Source organism: Euleptes europaea, chromosome 11 (genome assembly GCF_029931775.1).
Source record: "Euleptes europaea isolate rEulEur1 chromosome 11, rEulEur1.hap1, whole genome shotgun sequence".
Classification (NCBI taxonomy): Eukaryota; Metazoa; Chordata; class Lepidosauria; order Squamata; family Sphaerodactylidae; genus Euleptes; species Euleptes europaea.
This window is the reverse complement of record NC_079322.1, coordinates 55,612,658-55,633,057: the sequence shown is the minus strand read 5'-3', so window position 1 is coordinate 55,633,057 and position 20,400 is coordinate 55,612,658. Positions and strand designations below refer to the sequence as shown.

Here is a 20,400-nt window from a genome sequence, read left to right as displayed (position 1 = left end):
AGGCGGGGGGGGGACCGCTTGCGCCGCTCGTCCCGCGAGACCCCTCCGGCCCCACGGTCTTCCTGGCAATCGGGGGTGTGTGGGGGAGTGACGTCAGGCGACTGCCTGACCCCCGCGCATCTCCCTGCACCTTTAAAAAGTGGCACATGGCCAGCCACTGTCCTCTTTCCATGCGGGACAGCGGCGAGTCCTGCCCACCATCCCTATTTTCTGATGTTGTATTTCTTTTCCGTCACAGCTTTGGGGCGGTTTTTGCATGGGGTCTGATCCAAGATGGGAAGAGGTGCCTTTCCTTCCCATTTGTGGGGACCCCCATAAGGGGTCCTGGGATGGAGTACAACACCGAAAAACAGCCGAATTTCCCCTGATTTGGCGGTTTGGGACAAACCAAACTCAAAAATGGCGGGAAAACGGGGGAGCCGAATTCAGCGAGTTTGGGAGTTCACGAATAAATTCGGCAAATTCGGGGCACAGCAGCATAACCATCAGTAAGCAGCATTCTCCCCCGGCCAATCGGGGGCCAAGCTGGGTCTTCTTCTGGCCAATCAGTCAGGATTGAGTACTGGAAGAATCAGCTGCTGTGCGGCCCGGCCGGGGAGAGAAAGAGAGAGAAATCCTCGTGGGGTGTGTGTGCACATTCGCTCCTTTCCATGGCTGCAGGGGGTGCATTTTGGGAGGTAGAAACCCCAAACTTTCAGCAGAGCTTCAGACAAGCCTTCTTAAGAGACCCCCCAAGTTTTGTAAACATTGGGTCAGGGGGTCCCGAGATATGAGCTCCACCCCTTTTCCCTCCCCCTTTTCCATTTCCGTGGCTGCAGGGGGCGCTTTTTTGGGGGTGCAGCCACCAAACTTTCAGCATAACTTCAGACAAGCCTTCTTAAGAGACCCCCCAAGTTTTGTAAAGATGGGTTCAGTGGGGGCAGAAATATAGGCTCCCCCCTTTTCTCTTTCCGTGGCTGCAGGGAGCGCATTTTTGGGGGTGCAACCCCCAAACATTCAGCATAGCTTCAGACGAGCCTTTTTAAGAGACCCCCCAAGTTTTGTAAACATTGGGTCAGGGGGTCCCGAGATATGGGCTTTCCTCTTTTCCCTATTGGGATGAATGGATCACCTGATCCTGTATGCATCTCCAGAGCGGCAAATCCAAGGCAAAACCTGCCGTGCTTAAATAGAATCGTATTGGATTACCCATTCCTCCCAGCCCCTCCTGATGGAACAGAAGACAGCTACAGTAAGACCCCTTTGGGGGCTTTAATCTATAATTTTTCTCCTGTGTGTGTGTGGGGGGGAGCAGAGTCTGTGTGTGTGGAGAGGGAGTAGTTTCTGTGGGTGGGGGGGAAGCCAAAGGGAGCTTTCGCCTGTTCTGCCTGAGGTGCGTGTGCCCCCTCAGTCTCTATTTTGATGCTTGCTCAAAACTGGTTTTCAAATGGTGACTTAAAGAATGTATTTTCCTGGTCCTGACTCGAGTCCAATGCAAAAGGGGAAATTCCACCCCCTCCTGCTCATTATGCATAGCTAGCTGCCTCTGTCCCTTTCCATGGTTTGCAAACTCCCAGGTGTCAGGTGTTGCTTTGCATGGTTGCAAACGTGTTGCTTTGCATGGTTGTGTTGCTTTGCAGTTGTGTTGCTTTGCAGTTGTGTTGCTTTGCAAACTTCTTCGCACCTGCCCCGCACTTGCTCCCCGCAACTCAGCTGTTTGTCGGGGCTGGGAGCTTTGTGCGTGGGCGGCAAGCTCTGCTCAGAGATGCACATTAAGGGTGGGGGGACCCCTTTCGGGGCCCATATCACAGCCCCCCCTGACCCAATCTTTACAAAACTTGGGGGGTCTGGCAAGAAGGGACCTTTGAAGCTCCACTGAAAGTTTGGGACCTCTACCCCCAAAAATGCCCCCCCAGAGCCGCGGAAAGGCGCAGTTGTGTTTTTAATGGCTTTATTCAGCCGAATTTTTTTCCGAACTTTGAATTCGCGCCGAATTGCACGGACCCGAAGTGGGGGAGTTCGGACTTCGGCATATCCCGAATCCAGACGGGCCGAATTCGGCTGAATCCGAACTATACCGATTTTTTTTTTCAACAGCCCTAATGAGGTGGATTGACTCAGTCAAGGAAATCATGGCCCTCAGTTTGCAAGACCTGAGCAAGGCAGGATGCTCTGGAGGTCAGAAGTGACTTGATGACACACACAGTAAGCAATGCAAAAGACCTCTGCCTGAGACCCTGAAAAGCCACCGCCAGTCAGAGCAGACAGTACTGACCTTGATAGACCAATTGTCTCACTCAGAATAAGGCCGTTTCCAATTAATCATAAAACTGCCTTATACTGAATTAAACTATTGGTCCACCAAGATCAGTATTTTCTACTCAGGCTGGCAGTGGCTGTGCAGGGCCTCAAATAGAGGTCTTTCAAATTACCTACTATCTGAGCCTTTTCAGTGGAGATGCTGGGGACTGAACTTGGTATCTTCTGTATGTCAAGCAGATGCTCTACCATTGAGCCACAGACCCTCCCCACTCATTTGCTTATGTGTTCGTAGCTCCATACAACATATAGGAGAAATAAAGATGGAAGGTAGAACACAAAGGTTTTGTGATATGGTTGTTTGTGTGTGGTAGAACTTTCAGGTCAATCATGAGAAGGGTTTTCTGCACTATGAAGTTCTTAGTTGAAACCCATCTGACAACATTACAGTTGCTTTGCTGTATTCATCTAGGCCTGCTATCTGTTGTCAAGAGTGACTGGTCTTTGAAGACTTTCATTTATGTTTATCTCTAGGGTTTCCAACTGCCAGGTAGTAGCAGGAGATCTCCTGCTAATTCATCTGATCTTCAGCCGATAGAGATCAGATCACCTGGAGAAAAATGGCTGCTTGGGCAATTGAACTCTATGGCATTGAAGTCCCTCCCCTCCCCAAACACCGCCCTCCTCAGGCTCCGCCCCAAAAATCTCCCCCCCCCCGGTGGCGAGGAGGGACCTGGCAACCCTATTTATCTCACAGATATGTGGCTGGTGAGGGGCATAGCTCTATCTGACATGCAGAAGGTCTCAGGTTCCATCCTTGGTATCTCTAGTTAAAAGGACAGGATATTTGGTGATGTGAATGGCCTCTACCCGAGACCCTGGAGAGCCTTTACCAGTGTATACAGTACTAACCTTGTTAGACAACTTGTCCATTTCAGTATAAGGCAGGTCCATGTTTTCATGCATCCCAATCCCCACTTCTGGGGGTCAACAAAACCTACCCTGCAGGCTGCAATCTGTTAATGTCAAATGCTTTTATTTTAATCCTTTTAGGTATGCAGAAGACTATTATTTGCAGGTTGTTGGAAAACTACAGAACTGCACATGGAACAAGAGGCCACAAGAATATGCCAAGTTCAAGTAAGTTTTGTTTTCTTAGCTTCGTAATATAGTCTGCAGGGGAGCCATGAAAATGATTTTTTTAAAACAAAACTTCTGCTGTGCAAAGCATTCTGTTGTCTCTGTGTATGACTGTTATGGGGGACACAACGCTATATTGTGAAACCTAAAGGCGTTAGCTCTGTTCAGTCATTATATTTGACTGCACATATGGGACAAACATGCTATATGCAATCCTCCTGATAGGCACAATTGTTGTTCTTCTGAAAGTGGCAATGCATATATATTCCAGTTTTAGAACACACAATTAATCTGGGGTCAGGTACATGTACATTAAGGCAGAAAATCCATGTGTTGCCCCTTTCTGACGAAACATTGATCTCACATATTGGGAGGATTGTGCATAGCGTGTTTGTCCCATATGTATGTTCACTTCACAGTGTCAGGAACATAACATCCAAAAAGGGCTATTATTAGTCATATCACTTTATCTATGTTCAGTCTGCATTGATAGGTTAATAGTGGAATTAACCCAAAATAGCTCAGTTGGTTCAATCAGCTGCAGATCTCTGATCTGTGTTTGTCTGCTGCAACAACGTGACATCTCATGGTGTCTTAAAGACTAACAGTTTTATTGAATAATAAGCTTTTGTGGGCCAGATCCCACTTTTTCAACACACAATATCTTTCATGTGTTCATTTACAGTTTGTGACAGTATCACAAAAAATGTGCATACATTGAAGTCCCCCAAAACTTTTGACCAAGTGATGTGTTCAATAAGGGAAAAAGAGGGAAGGAGAAAAAGACGTATCAGACCATGATAGAGGGGTCTTATGCAGCTTGTGGAGTTTTATAATGGACTGTAGGATGTGCTGGAGACTAATACTGCAATGATAAACATAGTTCTACCCTTCTAAACCCATTGACTTCAGTGGACTTAGAAGGACATAACTCATTTTAGGATTGCCCTAACTGGATATTTTGGTACTAGGTACAAAATAAGTTTTTTGTTGCACCAAAAATGGTAAGAATGTCAAAGGTAAGAGTTAATCAGATGTATTGCATGTATTGCATTTTGTGTCTGGAATTTTTCTATGGACCAACATGTGTACCCACACAATCTTTGTCCTAAATTCATCTTTGTCCTAATATCAGGTATATTCATACCAAGGTTTGCCCCATGCAAGATTAGTGACCTAACCTAGACATCATTGTGTGAGGTATAACAAATCTGAGTAAATCTGTCTGGTGCATGAAGAAATAATGACAATACATATTGGTCATGGTCTAGCCAAAGTTCTGCAGTTTTAAATCTAATTGTGTGTGTGTGTGTGTGTGTGTGTGTGTGTGTGAGAGAGAGAGAGAGAGAGAGAGAGAGAGAGAGAAGTTAAACAGATGTTGCAGTACATTTTCTTTGACTTGATCATTCACATCTTTGCCCTTGTAGAAGTTCTCAGAAGTCCCATTTAGAAATGTGGAGACACACATGGTCATAATTCTAATCCTTTTGACATATTATAACATCAGAAGTTCTGCAATTTGCTCTAAGCCCTCAGTTGACATCTGAAGTCACTGGGAATGTTTCCACTGAGTATTTTGGTCTTCAGATCACTCCTCTATGCTCACTGATGCAGATGTGTGACAATGAAGAACAGAGTCAATATTAAACAAAACCAGATATGAAACTTTAAGACACATTTCATCATAACTCACAGCAGGAACGACATCATCTTTGAAGAGGTTTCTAAATTGTTGCTTCTTTTTTCCTAAAACAATTAGTGGTTCCAAAACTCTGCCTTTCTCAGACTCTAGTTTCTGTGATGGGAACACATAGACAGGACCACTTGGAAGAAAAGTAGGCTGTTCCAAATCCAAAGTTTTTGTTCTCAGTCAGAGACTGGATTAATGGAATGAGATAACTGCTTTTCTTTCTGCATGCATAGGCCACTGAGTTGCTGGTAGTTCTTTGGGAGAAATGTTTTTATAGCAAGCACAGGTTTTCATGTAACCTCTCAATTCCTATTTTTGCACTTTTCAGAAACAGGATACTAAAATTTTACAGGCATCCTGTGTTTTTTTCAGAACGCGTCACAAGCTTTCAAGAATTCCATCTGATAAACAGGCTTTTCTTGCTAGATTTCCTGCCCCACTCCAATATTTTCCAAACAAGCATGAGGGCACAGTATATATATTGTGTGTTCTCATGCATCAGTCCAGGTAGGCTTGCCAACTCTGGTTTGGGAAATTCCTGGGGATTTGGGGATGGATCCTGGGGAGGGCAGAGTTTGGGGAAGGGAAGAAGAAGAAGAAGACACCCTGTGAGGTAGGTGAAGCTGAGAGAATGTGACTTGCTCAAGGTCACCCAGCTGGCTTTGTGTGTAGGAGTGGGGAAACAAATCCACTTCACCAGATGGGGTCTGCTGCTCATGTGGAGGAGTGGGGAATCAAACCCGGTTCTCCAGATCAGACCCCACCACTCCAAACCACTGCTCTTAACCCACTACACCACTCTGGGTTTCAGTGGGGTATAATGCCATAGAGTCCAATGCCATTTACTCCTGGGGTCTCTGTAGTTTAGAGACCAGCTGTAATTCTGGGAGATCTCCAGTTCCTACCTGGAGGCTGGCAATTCATAGAGGCAAAATAGGCAACTGCTTGGGATGCCAACATTCCAGGGGATGTCTCTTATCTTTGTAAGTGTATAGGAGAAAAGGCTGCTGATGAAAGGTCACACACATAAGCAGCTGTATCCTGGGACACCATTAAGAGCCTGCTGAGTTCCACCTGCTGGGTCTAATTCAAAGGGTGGATAATTAAAGAAGTGACCAGCATTAAAATTGAAAATCAGAAAATAGTATCCTGGCTAAGTCTTGATAATTGTTATGGAGTTGCTCTTTTAAAGTCATTTCTATTGTGCATTCCTGTCTATCATTTGGTACTGGGCCTAATATCTAAAAAGACCACCATTAATTAATGAGTTGCTCGAAGAGGTAAGCACTCACAGAGCACTCAACATCCATCATCAGCAAATGTTCACTGACACATCATTTAAAGCTGAAAGTTGGAAACGGGGAAACGTCAATCACAGATGCGAGTCACAAATCAATTCTCTTCGACTGTTCAGTGAACCATGCAGACATACTAATTAACTTACATTTTACTGTTGAAATAAAAGAGGGAAAGTTTTCAAGTGCAGAACCACGTTACCTGAAAGCAGCTTTGAGAGGGGAGGATTTTAAAGTGAAACAGTAGGGGGTGTTTATCCTTCCCTTGCTTGCCGTTTTTTCATTGAACACATGAAGCTGCCATCTACTGAATCAGACCCTTGGTCCATCAAAGTCAGTATTGTCTACTCAGACCGGCAGCAGCTCTCCAGGGTCTCAGGCAGCGGTCTTTCACATCACCTATTTGCCTAGCCCCTTAAACTGGAGATGCCGGGGATTGAACCTGGGACCTTCCGCAAGCCATGCAGTTGCTGTACCACTCAGCCACAGCCTCTCCTTCATTCTGTATTGCTTCTGACTTTCTCCCCTCCCCCAACCAACTCTGCAGAGTTACAGCCTCATGTTTACCCTTACAAATACATTGTTTAACTAGGGAAAAGTAGCTTGGGGGGTAATTTAGAGTGGTTGTGACATGCAAGGAAAGCATGCTACTCCCTCTGCACTTCTATACTCCAAATCATCTCCCCCAAGCTGCTTTCCTTAGGAAAAAGAGCCACTCAGATTTTTTTACAGGCAATCACATTACAGGCAGCTCCATCCAGGGATCTGGAGGTTCATATTGCATGGGATGGCAGCTGATTGGATAGTTAGTGATGTGAAAGCCCCCAAACCTGAGATCCTGTATGCAGGACTAACCTTGATAAACCAGCGGCTTGACTCAGTAACTCAGTTTGCAAGAATGCACATACATCCTGCATTCATGAGCATGCATCAGTTTGTAGGACAGAGCCAGCGTGTGTTCACTTTACCAGTACCTGGATAAATGTGGGGTTTATATCACACATGCAGCTCTATGTGTGCTGAATGTAACATAAGAGTTACTGCACACACGTGTAAATAAAAACCAAGTGTGCAGGGAACGCGGATTGTAAATTAGGATTGCCAACCTCTAGGTGGTGATCACCAGGAATTGCAGACTACAAAGAGCAGTTCCCCAGAAGAGGATGGCTACTTTGGAGGGTGGACTCTATGGCATGATACCCAGCTGAGAGCCCTCCCCTTCTCAGGCTCCACCCGTAAATCTCCAGGAATTTCTCAGCCCAAAGTTGGTAACCCTACATTGTATGTGTGTTCACTGTAGCTTATGAATAAGGCTAGTATAAGGCAGCTTCATGTAGGCATGTGTGGAGGAGGAAAGGGCAGGCGCTATTTGGATGCCTTGTCCTCCCCCTCCAGGCCAATAGCTAGAGAAACAATTTAACAGCTTCAACCAGCTATTGATTTTAGTGGCTATGTCTGACTGTTCTAATTTGACGGTGGTCTTGGAGTGCTATGAACATGCCATGGGTAATTTTTTCTTCTCTTTCATCCATCTTTGGCTATTCACTCTCACAGCAGCCTTGTAGAATTACCTTGTTTAGAAGCTTCCTTAATGTTTTTCTTGTCGACTAGCTTTGGCTGTGAACAGTGGGAGACAACTGATAGCAGCATTCTTGGTGTTGCTGTCTCTCCCCTCAACAGGCATGCTTAGAACTCGCAGTTGAATAAACTGAAGCCAGAGCTTAAATGAAGCTATTTGCCCTATAGTAAGGGAGGACATAAAAGATGGCAATTTCCACCACTCTTTCCTGCACAATTGCAGAACATTTAAGCCATAAGCCAAATATGCGTGACCCTGGAAAGTGCCTCAATTAATCCTGCTAGTCACAAACCCATGGTACAGTGAGGAAAGTCTTTGGAATTAATGACCACAATGTGACACAATATAAGCCATCAAATGGCGTACCAAGTGACCAATACTGTTTGACAAAATTGCCTAAGCCTTTTCCTGCCATTTTATTAAAAATAGTAGGAAAAGAAGTTAGCCTGCTGTACACGATAGTGGAAGTCAAACGGCAGCAGTAAGCCAAAATACAATGATTAAATGCAAAAGTGTGAAGTTCATTTACCAAGTATGCACAATCGCACAATAAACAAGAATGAAACACAAAGACGTACAGCAAGATTCCAACAACGGGAGTTGAAGAGGAGGACCACGAGGTCTAAAACATGGGTATAATGCACACTGCAATAACGAGGTTAATATTAGACCTTCAAATGTCCATGATTTTTAGAACTATAGGAACTCATGGTTCTTGTATATCAAAGTGACTGTGGTTCCTGTGAGTCCAGCCTCTACAGGGATCCAGTATTCTCCTGTTTCGATTTTGGAAACTCTTCCTCAGGAACAACATGGACTGCTATGTAGCCTGTTCTCATGTGTCTTTCCAAGCAATTTCACACTTTTGCATTTAACCATTGTATTTTGGCTTACTGCTGTTGTTTGACTTCCATTTTATTAAAAATGGCAGGAAAAGACTTAGGCAATTTTTTTCAAATAGTATTGGTTATGACCTTTCAGCATACCTTTTCAAGACAGCAGTAAAGATGGTGAAGGCAGTCTCAGATAGGAAGAACATTGTGGGCACTGGTGATATAAGCTTGGGGAAAACCAAACTGATCTAATGGCCTGATTTTATGAGATAATGTTCCAATGCTTAGGGTTGCCAGGTCCCTCTTTGCCATTGGCGGGAGGTTTTTGGGGCAGAGCCTGAGGAGAGCGGGGTTTGGGGAGGGGAGGGACTTCAATGCCATAGGGTCCAATTGCCTAAGCATCCATTTTCTCCAGGCGAACTTGTCTTTATCGGCTGGAGATCAGTTGTAATAGCAGGAGATCTCCAGCTAGTACCTGGAGGTTGGCAACCCTACCCGTGCTGCTCCAGACTGGGCCAGTGCCAACAAAAAAAGTATAATGGCTATAGCTGGGCCTCACAGGACAGAACTGGTAACTCTGCCCTGAATGCCATAAAATGACATGTGGGTTGCACTGAACGCAGTCACAGCTTGTTCTGTGACATCCAAAGCCAACACATATGATTCTGTTCTCTGAGAGACATTATTTATTACATTTCTATCCCATCTTGTTTCCATCACAGAATTCAAGGTGTTGAACATGAGCTTCCCATGGGGAAGCCACTGTCTTGCCTTCAACAAGGGGTCTGCATCATATGTTAATAGAACATAGCTGAGTTCCTGCTCACTTTCTGTGCTTGCTGCCAGAATGAGTGGGGAATGGTGCTAGGACTATGCTGATTAGATAACGCTGTATTTCGGTAAACATCAGAGATGCCATGAAGCTGCCTTATAGAGCCTGTGTAGGCCAGATGGTTTGCCAAAAGGACGGGTGCTGTTTTAGGTTTTCATCTGTTTTAATGGAAACCTCACTGTCCTTGGCCTTACGTGGGTGTTTATATGAACTGGATTTCTATTTTATTATATAGCACTTTGAGCATGGTAATTAATAGAAAAGCCACTCAGATGTTTTATAAATAATGTTTATAAATAATGTCTTTGTGATAGTGGATAGGGTGTTAGAGTTGATTGGAAAGATCCGAGTTAATGTTTCTGCTTGTTCGAGATGATCAGTGTTTAGGAAAACGTGTACACTACTTTTCTTGAAGCGCAGAAAGTGTATTTATTTTGACATGTGTTCACTGATCTCCAAGGAAAGAAAACGTTCAAAATACTGCTCTGTATTAATATAGTACTTGCCTGGTTGCATATTACTACTGAACCATAATGCTAATTAGAAGCTATTCTTTTCTTATTAGTTGAGAAATCTTTTCCTTTATGCCAGACTATTTCTGGTTATATAGACGCAATTGTTTTATGTTGCAAGTAATAAAAAGGAAGTGTGGACCATCTCCACTAATGAATATTATCCATCACAAATGCATTTCTTTGATGTTCAGATCTTTGTAGAAATCAGGATCTTATGCTGGATAGCAGGACAGCTCTCGACTAGAATAAAATGCTTTACAGTTATTTTTATGGAAACATTACCAAGGGAAGGTTGAAAAGTGGGGATTTTGTTCAGAAAAGCATCTGAACTGGTAATGCAATAAGTTGACCTTTGTGGGCTGCTGTTCTGTGTTAATATTGGCCATTTGGGATCATGTTCTTCATCCAGGTAGTGTCTTACTGCCAGACCCTGCTTTTAGATTTGTAGGATACTAAAGAAGTAGGGTTTGGAGGGGGGCATGGGGGGATTGCTTTGCAGGGTGCGGTGATACATCACTTCCGGTAAAAACCCAGAAGTGACATCGGGTAGCTCTAGGAATTGCTGGAAGTCCCAGCGATTCCTAGAACAACTCTTTGTCACTTCTGGGTTTTTACTGGAAGTGACGTATCACCACATGCAATTCTGTCATTTAAAAAAAAAAATTCCCCCACCCCCAGCAGGAGCAACAGCAGGCAATAGAAGTGGATGAATGGGGGATTCCCTGCCCCTACTGGAGCTTGACAGCCCTACCAAGAAGAGAATGGATTGCTTGTGATAAAACTGATGTTTATTAAGGCTTAACAAAGTGTTATAAGAAGGGTGGTGGTTTACCATAGTAAAAGCAAGCTCAGATAGGCTTGTGAAGACCCCTCTTGTGAAGAGTTGGGATCTGTGGCAGGCCTCATGAGAGGTCACCCTGTGAGACTAATTTTTGGTCACCCATCTGTGCAATTCCCCATCAACTAGTGAAGCCCAATGGCTTTAGGTCTTACCTAGCTTTTAAAAAGTCGCTGCAGTCTAATTTCATGCAAGCATCACCAGCTGCTCGTGGGATGCTTTCCCACAGGCAGGTTGTTCACTGCCTTCAGTGTGTTATCTCCAACTATGCACTGATCAGCTGGGAACTGGCAGTGCAAGCCCGAAGCCTGGGATAGAATGCAAGAGGACAACTAGAGATCATTTATGGGGTTTTGTAAAGATTCGTGCTCTCTTGGCCATACAATGGTCTTCCATGTGTAAACCCTCGGGTTGCCCGGTCCCCTCTTACCTTTGGTGGGAGCTTCTTTTGTGTGTGGATAAGGGGAGCAATTTGTGCATGCGCAGCAGCGCACACACACTCCCAGCATGATACCGTTACTTCTGGGTTTAGACGCTCTAGTTTTTGGAGGCTACTGCTAGAGCATTCCTCTCTAAAACCGGAAGTAACAGTAAACCCAGAAGTAGCAGTATCGTGCTGGGAGTGCACAAGCATGGGAGGAATCACTCTCCCCTTCCTGCTTCCGCCCGCTGACCATCAGCCGGGCAGTGGGCAGCCCAGTTGATTGGCAGGTAATTGCCTGCCACAACTGGGCAGTTGGGAACCCTAGTAAACCCTCTACAGGTAGTAACTGGACAGGTAAAAAAACCACATGTGTTTACTATTCTTTGCAGGCAGTTAGACTTTCCTTGTCATTGTCAAAATTATCGGTCCTGTGCTAATTTCTGTCTCCTCTCCTTTTTGGATGAATTTGGACATTCTCAGACTTTACATGATTCCCAGATAAAATTTTGCAGTACCTGTTTGTGGATTTACATTACATGTTGTGCAGTTCTCGGCTGCCATACTTAAGAACTTCAAGCAAATGCTGCTACCTGGGCACTGGTAGACCCTATTATGTATCAAATCTCTCTGATAATTAGGTGTAAACAACCAGTAAAATTTGTATACGAATTTATTGTTTTTAAAGCCATCTAAAAATGTAGACTTTTTATAGTTGAGTATAACTGCTCTTATTAAATTAGCTTGTTAAATATTACGACCTATATGCTACAGTGGTTTGAATCTCCATAAATGCTGAAAATTGCTTTAAAATTAAAGACATAACAGGTGATAAAGACTTCTGTGTCCATGCTGCATTTCTGAATACCAGACTCCTTAACTCTTTAAAAATCGGTTCTTTGTAACTGTATATTTATAAACATGTGACCTCTTTTTGTATCTTAGCTATGTGTTAAAGTGCCAGAAAAAAATTGCTCTTGCCTGCTTTCTGCAGCAAGTAGCAACATCAAAATAAAGAGCATTTGTCAGTCAGGAAAGCAGGGAGCGATAACATTTCACAGATGAAAATGGGGATTTTCCTGTAATTAGGCTTGCCAACTCACCCACTATTGCAAGTGATCTCCCACTTACGCCTATGATTTTTATAGAGGTTTTTTTTCTTTCTGCGAGTGCTAGAGCATTTTCCCAGTGCGATGCCAGAACTTCTGCATAAACTTCTGCGTAAACCGAAAGTGATGTCATTGCACAGATGACGCTGATTGCTACCTCTCCCTTCCCCAGCCTGCTTCTGCCCTCGGACCAGCTGAGAGTTAATGGGCAGCAGAAGTAATTGGTGGGCAATTGGGAACCCTAAAGGACACTTTAAAAAAATATTAAGGGTTTTTTAGGGACACTTATTTGACAGTGACTAGAACCAAAAAATAGGGACTGTCTAGTAAACAGGACAGTTGCAACATAAGTGATAATTTTTTTTCAAATGGAACATCTGCTAAGGGAAACTCCCACACAGTGGTTTGATGTGGTACCACAAAACTAGTCTTTTGCAAAGCAATACCCTACTCCCCAAGGTTCTATGCTAGAATATTCTACCCATGTTCAGTCGGTAATATTCTTGTTCTTCATTATATGTAAATGTGCACACACATGTGCACACACATGGCATGTTGGCAGGGATGTCATAGATTTTCAAAACTATTTTTTTGCTTGCCAGAATTAAAGACATTGCAAATCTATACCTTGCCAAATACCACCATCCCTGACATGCTGTGAGTTAGCTCGAAGCAGCAGAGATTATTTCTTTCAGCCAGTTATGAATGAAAAACAAACCTGATGAAGGATTCACACATTGTGTTGTCATTACAAACATTAATAAGAAGCTGATTTTATTTCTCATTTTCCTTGCCACCTTGACAGCATTCATTACGCTGATCTTTATTCTTTTGCAGGTCAGAGCTTGCCTCGTGCTGTGATGCTGCTCACAACTTTATCACTTCTCAAAACAACACCCCGCTGGGAAGCAACATGAGCTATGAGGTGGACAATAAAAAAACCATCCACATCACAGAGGAAATATTCAGGATGCTGCCTGAAGTATGGAGAGCTCCTTTGATACGTTCTAGGGCCAGAGATATGTAATATTTTAAGATGTATTTGTTTAGCATGTTTATACCACACTTTCTCCCAGGGTGGATTCAAGGAGGAACCTTATGGCATCTGTCAACAATGTCAAAAATAAAATCAGCAACAGTAAAGAAAAAAATACACCCATAATAATGTACCAGCGATACAATTGAGGAAACTCAAACATCATAGAAAGCTCCAAGAAAATGAGCCCCAGGAAACTGACCAAATGTGTCCCTTTTCCTGAACCGCTGTCAAGAAGGAGCCCATCTGACCTTCTATGATAATCCATTCCACAGAGTAGGTGCTGTGACAAAAAAAAAAAGGGATGGGCCCTGGCAGTAGAAGAAAAGACCACCCTGAGCTGAGAAATGGCAAGAAGTAACCAATTTGAAAGGCACAGCTGTGCAAAGATTCAGAGAGAGCAAACTGGTCCCTCTTATATGCCATCAATGCCTTCAGTATTCTGTGATTTGCATGCCACTGAGTGTTTTTCCAAGATAACTTTCAGCTTGATCTTTTTTTTAAAAAAATATGAGTTTTCTTGTTTAGCAGAGTTGGTGGTGCTTACCTAGTGCGCTAGCAGTGCACCCACAGTGGGTTAAACCACTATTATTTCACCTTGCCCAAGTTTGAGGACAAGCAGAGTCCTAGACTTTTAAAAAAATGTTATCCTGCTTAGTGCCCTGACCTGGATAGCCCAGGCTAGCCCAGTCTCATCAGATCTTGGAAACTAAGCAGGGTTGGTCCTGGTCAGTGTTTTGATTGGAGACCACAAGATTGCTACGCAGAGACAAGCAATGGCAAACCACCTCTGAACATGTCTTGCTTTGAAAACCCAAGAGGGTCACCATAAGTCAGCTGTGACTTGATGGCCCAAAAAAAAAAATTCTGCTTAGTACAGTATATCAAGTTAGGCACACGTGGATTATGAATTATACCTTCCCAGGGAGAGCTGTCAACAGACAGAGTACATAGTACTGGCCCAGATAAAACCAAATTTGACAAGGGAAACATCTTTGTGAAGTGTTCCCATTGTTGAATTATTACAAGCCTAGGATCTATTCACCCTGGCCTGGATGGCCCAGGCTAGCCTGATCTTGTCAGATCTCAGAAGCTAAGCAGGGTCAGCCTTGGTTAGTATTTGGATGGGAGACCACCAAGGAATACCAGCGTTGCTGTGCAGAGGAAGGCACTGGCAAACCAGTCTGTTAGTCTCTTGCCATGAAAACCCCAAAAAGGGGTCACTTTAAGTTGGCTGCGTCTTGAAGACACTTTACACACACAGGATCTATTCATTATTTTTGTTTTCAGTCTCAGCCTCTGGAGCACCCCTTCAAGAACTGTGCAGTGGTTGGAAATGGAGGGATCCTGAAGAACTCCAACTGTGGAGCAGAAATTGATCAATCTGACTTTGTTTTCAGGTGAGAAATTGTAAACCACAACGTCATTCAAATTCATTAGACATACAAGCCAAGGTATCAGAAATGCCAGGTAAGTAATTTGCTTCTATGCTACAAGTGGCAAGTTCACAAGTAAAGAGGCATGTTTTCTCGTGTTACTCTACTCCTTCCCTCAGTCAAGTCTGCCTCTTTCCATGATTCATGAACACACTAGCAAAAGTACAAGATGTGAAGAAAAATATGTGAGGCTTAACCAAGTACGCTTATAGCATCATGTGACATGTTCTGTGCCCATACAGTCCCCCTTTTTAGTGATCCATGTAGACATGTAAAGAGACAGGATGCAGAAAAGGGTTAATGTCCTGTACTCTCTATAGTTTGCAGGACAGAGAATTGTACCTTTTGGGCTTTGCTTACCCAAAATTCTCTTTTTTGCAAAACTAAATGTAAATGGGGTTCCCTAACCCTCTACATCTGTTCATGTTAAATTCTACCTAGCTTTGTCCCCACCCCATCCCTTTGAAGCTGATGGGAATTGGAACTTTTTCTGGACATCTCCTTAAGCTACCTGAAATTTGTGGGAGTGGCCGTCCAAGGATTTGGAGCGAAGTGCTATCGATGTGTAGATGACACCCAGCTCTGCTTCTTCCTTACATTGAAACCAAGTGGAATCCTGAATCAGTGTTTTGTGATAGTAATGGCTGAATCATGGCCAACGAGCTGAAGCTCAATCCAAACAAGGCTAAGATGATGTTAGTCAGTGATCAACATCTGAGGCCCAGCACTGTTGCCTTCTGGTTAGGTTGCTGGTGACCAGAGACGTGTCCTTCTCAGGGATGTTGACTTCATTGTGAAATACACCATCCCCACTGAGATTTGCCTGGTGCCTAATCTGTATATTTTTAAGCACCCAAGTGAAAACATTTTTTATTTACTCACACATTTGGCCAGAAGACCAGATAACAGTTTTAGCTAGGATTTTATTTATGCTTTATTTGGCTCTGCTGTGCTTTCCATCCTGCAATTTCCCCACCAAACTGGTGATTTTTATCTCGCTGCTTGACTGGTTTCAGATTTCACTATTTTAATTTTATCAATGCTCTTTGATGCTATCAATGAGAATTTATTGTATTTTTGCATTTTTCATTTATTACTTGTCTAGTTCTATGCTTTGGATTACCTCAGGTATGATTGTATGGATTGGAAAAACATCCTAAGTAAACCAGTAAATAAGAGCTGGTTTTTCATTCGATGACACTGAAAATAGAAGTTTGTTTATTTTGCCCACCTGGATCTACTATCTACCTGTGTCAGGGGCCTGGGAGAGAAACAAATGTCCATAAGACATCTACAGTACAATCCTAAGAAGAGTTGTGCCTAAGTCTTTTGACTTCAATGACTTTTGAAGCATGTAACTCTGTTTAGGATTGCACTGCAAGTGACATAAATTATTGCTTGATAATGACTGGGATGTTTTAATGATGGACTATTTATAGTAGCTCTTCAACAGCTCTTCTAAAATTCCAGGTGTAACCTTCCCCCCACTGTGGGAAGCATCAGACAAGATGTTGGCAGTAAAACAAATCTTGTGACCATCAACCCAAGCATTATATCCCAGAAGTGAGTATAACGGCAGGTTTGTTTGCAACTCGTGTTTGATGGCTCGACTCTCCGTATTGGAAATGGTTTGGTTGGTGTGTCTCCACATTGGCCGCTGCATTCCAATTGCTTCATTAGTGGTCCCTAGCTCCCTTTTAATGAAAATTAAATCTCCTTAAGCTATTCATTCTTTTGGAAAGAGCGGAACCTTCTGTGAAATGAGGAGAACAGGCCTCTTTTTCTCTCTGCTCCAGCAAGCTCTTAACTATCAGGCAAAGGTAGCGCTTTTCAAATCATAGTCGCTGCCTAAACAATGTCTGTGGGGCTGAATTCCAGACATTTGACGTCTTTCAAATATTATTCAAGGTTTTGCTTCATTTCAAGCCTAATTTCAAGGTTCTTTCACAGCACAGCACTGTCTCCAGAGCTAGTTTAACACCATGTGGGTTTAGCAAACATGTGCCAAACAAGCGGAAAGGGGAAAATTGTCTTCTTATGGAAGGGAAAGCGCCTGGTTGTTGCTTTATGAAAGTTTATTGAGTGCTTTTTGAACACTTGCAAAATGAAGTCTGCCGTGGGACTATTTAATTTATGCCCGGCTGTGAGTCAGTTTTATTCCTGTGACAATGGGATGGATCCTATTGCTTCACAGAGCAACGTTTATTCATTTATTCATTCATATATTAAAATATTTGTACCCCACTGTTCATTTTGACTCAAGTTTGAGGTCTTTCGTTGGAGAAAGAGCCACTTTAGTTGAAGGGAAGCTACTTAGTTTAACCTGATCCCAATCAGCTATTTGCCCCACTAACAAGAACATAAGATGAGCTGGATCAGACCCATGGTCCATTTTAGTCCCGCATCCTGCTTCACCTAGGGGCCAGCCAGTTGCCCTGGAGGGCCACTAAACAGTCACCATGGATAGTAGCCATTGATAGAGCTATCCTCCATATACCTCTCTAATCCTCTTTGAAAGCTATATGTGTTCGTGGCCATTTCTATGTCCACTGTTAGCGAATTCCACTATGTAACTACTCATTGAGTAAAGAAGTACATAAAGGGAACTTGTTTATTTCTTCCAATCGCTGTGTTGGGGAAAATAGTTAAGCCCACCTCCCTTGTGCTTTTCTGAATTGTCCTGCAGTTGCTATTAGCCAGTTTTTTAAAAATGCATCTGAGAGCCATTGATAGGTCTCCCAGCATCTCATCTGGTTTGATCCTCATAAAGCCGAGCGTTAGACTCAATCTGAATTCACCTAGTGTATCCAAACCATTTAAAAATTTCATTCAGATTTGTATGTTTGCAGATATAACAAGCTGAATGAAAAGAAGGCCACCTTCCTGGAAAATATTGCAAGCTACGGAGACGCTTTCCTTTTGTTACCAGCTTTTTCCTTCAGGAGCAACACTGCTGCTTCTTTCAAAGTACATCACACTCTGAAGGAGTTCAGTGCAAAACAGAAAGCCATCTTTTTCTATCCCCGATACCTCAGAAGTCTTGCCCAGTTCTGGAGGACTAAGGGAGTCAAGGCCTATCGGCTGTCTTCAGGCTTTATGATCACCAGTGCTGCTTTGGAACTGTGTGAGAATGTAAAGCTTTACGGCTTCTGGCCTTTCTCCAAAAATGTAGCAGGTTCTCCAATCAGCCACCACTACTATGATAACCAACTACCCAAGCCTGGATTCCATGCAATGCCCAAAGAGTATAACCAGATTCTTCAGCTGCATGGAAGGGGTATCCTCAAGTTGCAATTTGGCAAATGTCTACCTGACTAATACAAGGTAGGTCTCTTTACAGGACGTTTTATTTAATTTTATATATCTAAAATATTTATATCCTTCACTTCTATACACACACAAACACACACAAACACAAATACAAGTTCACGAGGTATCATGAGGAATAGATAATTTGGAAACTGCACCTCCTCCCTCAAAATTGCACACATTTTTTCTCCAGTTTGTGGGAGGTAAACTCCCTCAATGTATATATATATATATTTACTTTGGGTATTTTCCTGCAATCTTGGGAGTTCCCCCAGGTTTGTAGAAATATCTCCCTTTCCTATACCTGGACCCACTGCGTGGATGTATATATCCACACAGGCAGGAGCATAAAAAACAAGTGACAAAAGGATTCAAGGCTGCTGTCAATTGGGACAGGAAAATGCTGAACTGAAAAATGCCAGGGAAAACAAATGATTCCGCATCGGATTTGTGGATGTGGGGAGAGTGTTCCATAAGTGAGGTGCACAGCAGCATAAGTGGCATTTCCTGCAGTGGATGTATGAAGTGTGTGGATGACATAAATGCATGAACAGCCATGCACATGCATCAGAAAGCCCTGGTCCAAGCAGAGAACTTATGCACAAGTGGAGATGTTTCTACAAAACTTAGTAAATTACACATTATGTGTTTGCTGTGGAAACCAGTATTACCTGCAGTAATTTTGTCTGCCTCATAAATTGCTGAGTTGCTTCAAGAAGGCAATATTAATATTTTTCTGTAACAAAGATGAGTATGTAAATACCAGTAGTACAAATGGATGAAATTGTATTATCTTTTTAGCTACCAAATGTCAAAGAAACATCAGTGGATTTCAAAGTGAGACAAAATGGAAGCAACAAGACTAATTTTTCTTTCATCAGTGGGCCAATGCCTGCCGCTTTTCTCATTTTGACTTGTTAAACCCACTCCCCCCAAGCCAAAGGCACATAATTCCCATTGAACTGTATCTTGTATATGTTACCTAATGTGCTTGTGCATGAAACACAGTGACATGCTTTCTTGTTTCAAAGTGATGATTGCCAAGGAAAGCATTGGTATGCACCCAATGCAGTTCAATGTTGGATTTGATCAAATGTCCACTTGTGAGCATAAAACTGTGATATTATAGTTCAAAAATATTTTCCATTTAATAACGGCAGTTTTTTAATTACATAGTGGCCTGTGTGATTTTAGATTCCCGTCATCTGACTTCTGACATAAACAAGATTTAAAAATCCCAGAGTACTCACTATAGTTAACAAAGCACAATCTCAGGATGATAACTGTCAGTAAAGTTTGTAAGGATTTGGCTTGCTAAGTAGTTATAATTTTTAAAGTGCTTTTGTTTTGTTAATACCATCTAGAATGGTTGAAAGATGTCTACCTTAATAACTTCATCATACTGTATGACTGTACTTTTTTGCTAAACTGTGAAATACATACCTGATTCAACCATGGCTTTCCTTACTGGCAGACTTACGTTGTACTTAGAATCATAGAAATGGGAAAGGACCATATAGTCAATCTAGTCCAATACCCTGATCAGTGCAGGAAATCCAAAGTCAGAGCATTCCTAACAGTTGACTATCCAGCCTCCGGCAATGAAGAACCCACTCTCCACTGTTGAACAGCTCTTACCATTGGGAAACGTCTCCTAAAGTTCATCTGAGATCTAGCCTCCTGTAGATTAAACCCATTAGATCTAGTATTGCCCTCTGGAGCAGCCTTCTAAGTCTTTGCCATCTCTTATGTGATAGGCATTCAAGTATATGAAGAGTGCAATCATGTCCTCCCCCTCAGTCTTCTATTATTCAGGCTAAACACACCCAGTTCCTTCAGCCTTTCCTCAAAGGTCTTTTTCTTTCAGATCCCTGACTGTCTTCATCAACCTCTTCTGAAACTCTTTAGGAACAATTTTAGCAACTTATTACCATTGTGTGAACTAGACTGTATTCTAAATACTTTCTTTGGTATATTGTACAAAATCTTTCTTTGGAAGTAAAGATATGGTCTGAACTGATATTTGGTCCATCTGATATCTGAGAATGAGAACTACACATGACAAGTTTAGAAACTTGTAAATGCCCCAGTGTGATTTTTTTCCCTGGCTAAGGTCCATTATCAAAAGT

General features: G+C 42.8%; 1 protein-coding gene across 2 annotated transcripts in view; it reads left to right on the top strand.

Annotated features, from left to right (window-relative positions):
* ST8SIA6 (ST8 alpha-N-acetyl-neuraminide alpha-2,8-sialyltransferase 6) overlaps nucleotides 1–19,391 on the top strand; it is a 51,223-nt gene extending 31,832 nt beyond the window's left edge. The window contains exons 3-8 of one of the 2 annotated variants that reach the window (XM_056857589.1): nucleotides 3,292–3,378; nucleotides 13,328–13,472; nucleotides 14,817–14,926; nucleotides 16,433–16,525; nucleotides 17,812–18,286; nucleotides 19,303–19,391. In XM_056857589.1, coding sequence (XP_056713567.1) covers nucleotides 3,292–3,378; nucleotides 13,328–13,472; nucleotides 14,817–14,926; nucleotides 16,433–16,525; nucleotides 17,812–18,280 — 904 coding nt within the window. In that variant the 3' untranslated portion in view covers nucleotides 18,281–18,286; nucleotides 19,303–19,391. Of the gene's footprint in view, nucleotides 1–3,291; nucleotides 3,379–13,327; nucleotides 13,473–14,816; nucleotides 14,927–16,432; nucleotides 16,526–17,811; nucleotides 18,317–19,302 lie in introns of those variants that run through there. The other variant, XM_056857588.1, reaches the window with a different exon arrangement.
* The last annotated feature ends 1,009 nt before the right edge of the window (nucleotides 19,392–20,400 follow it).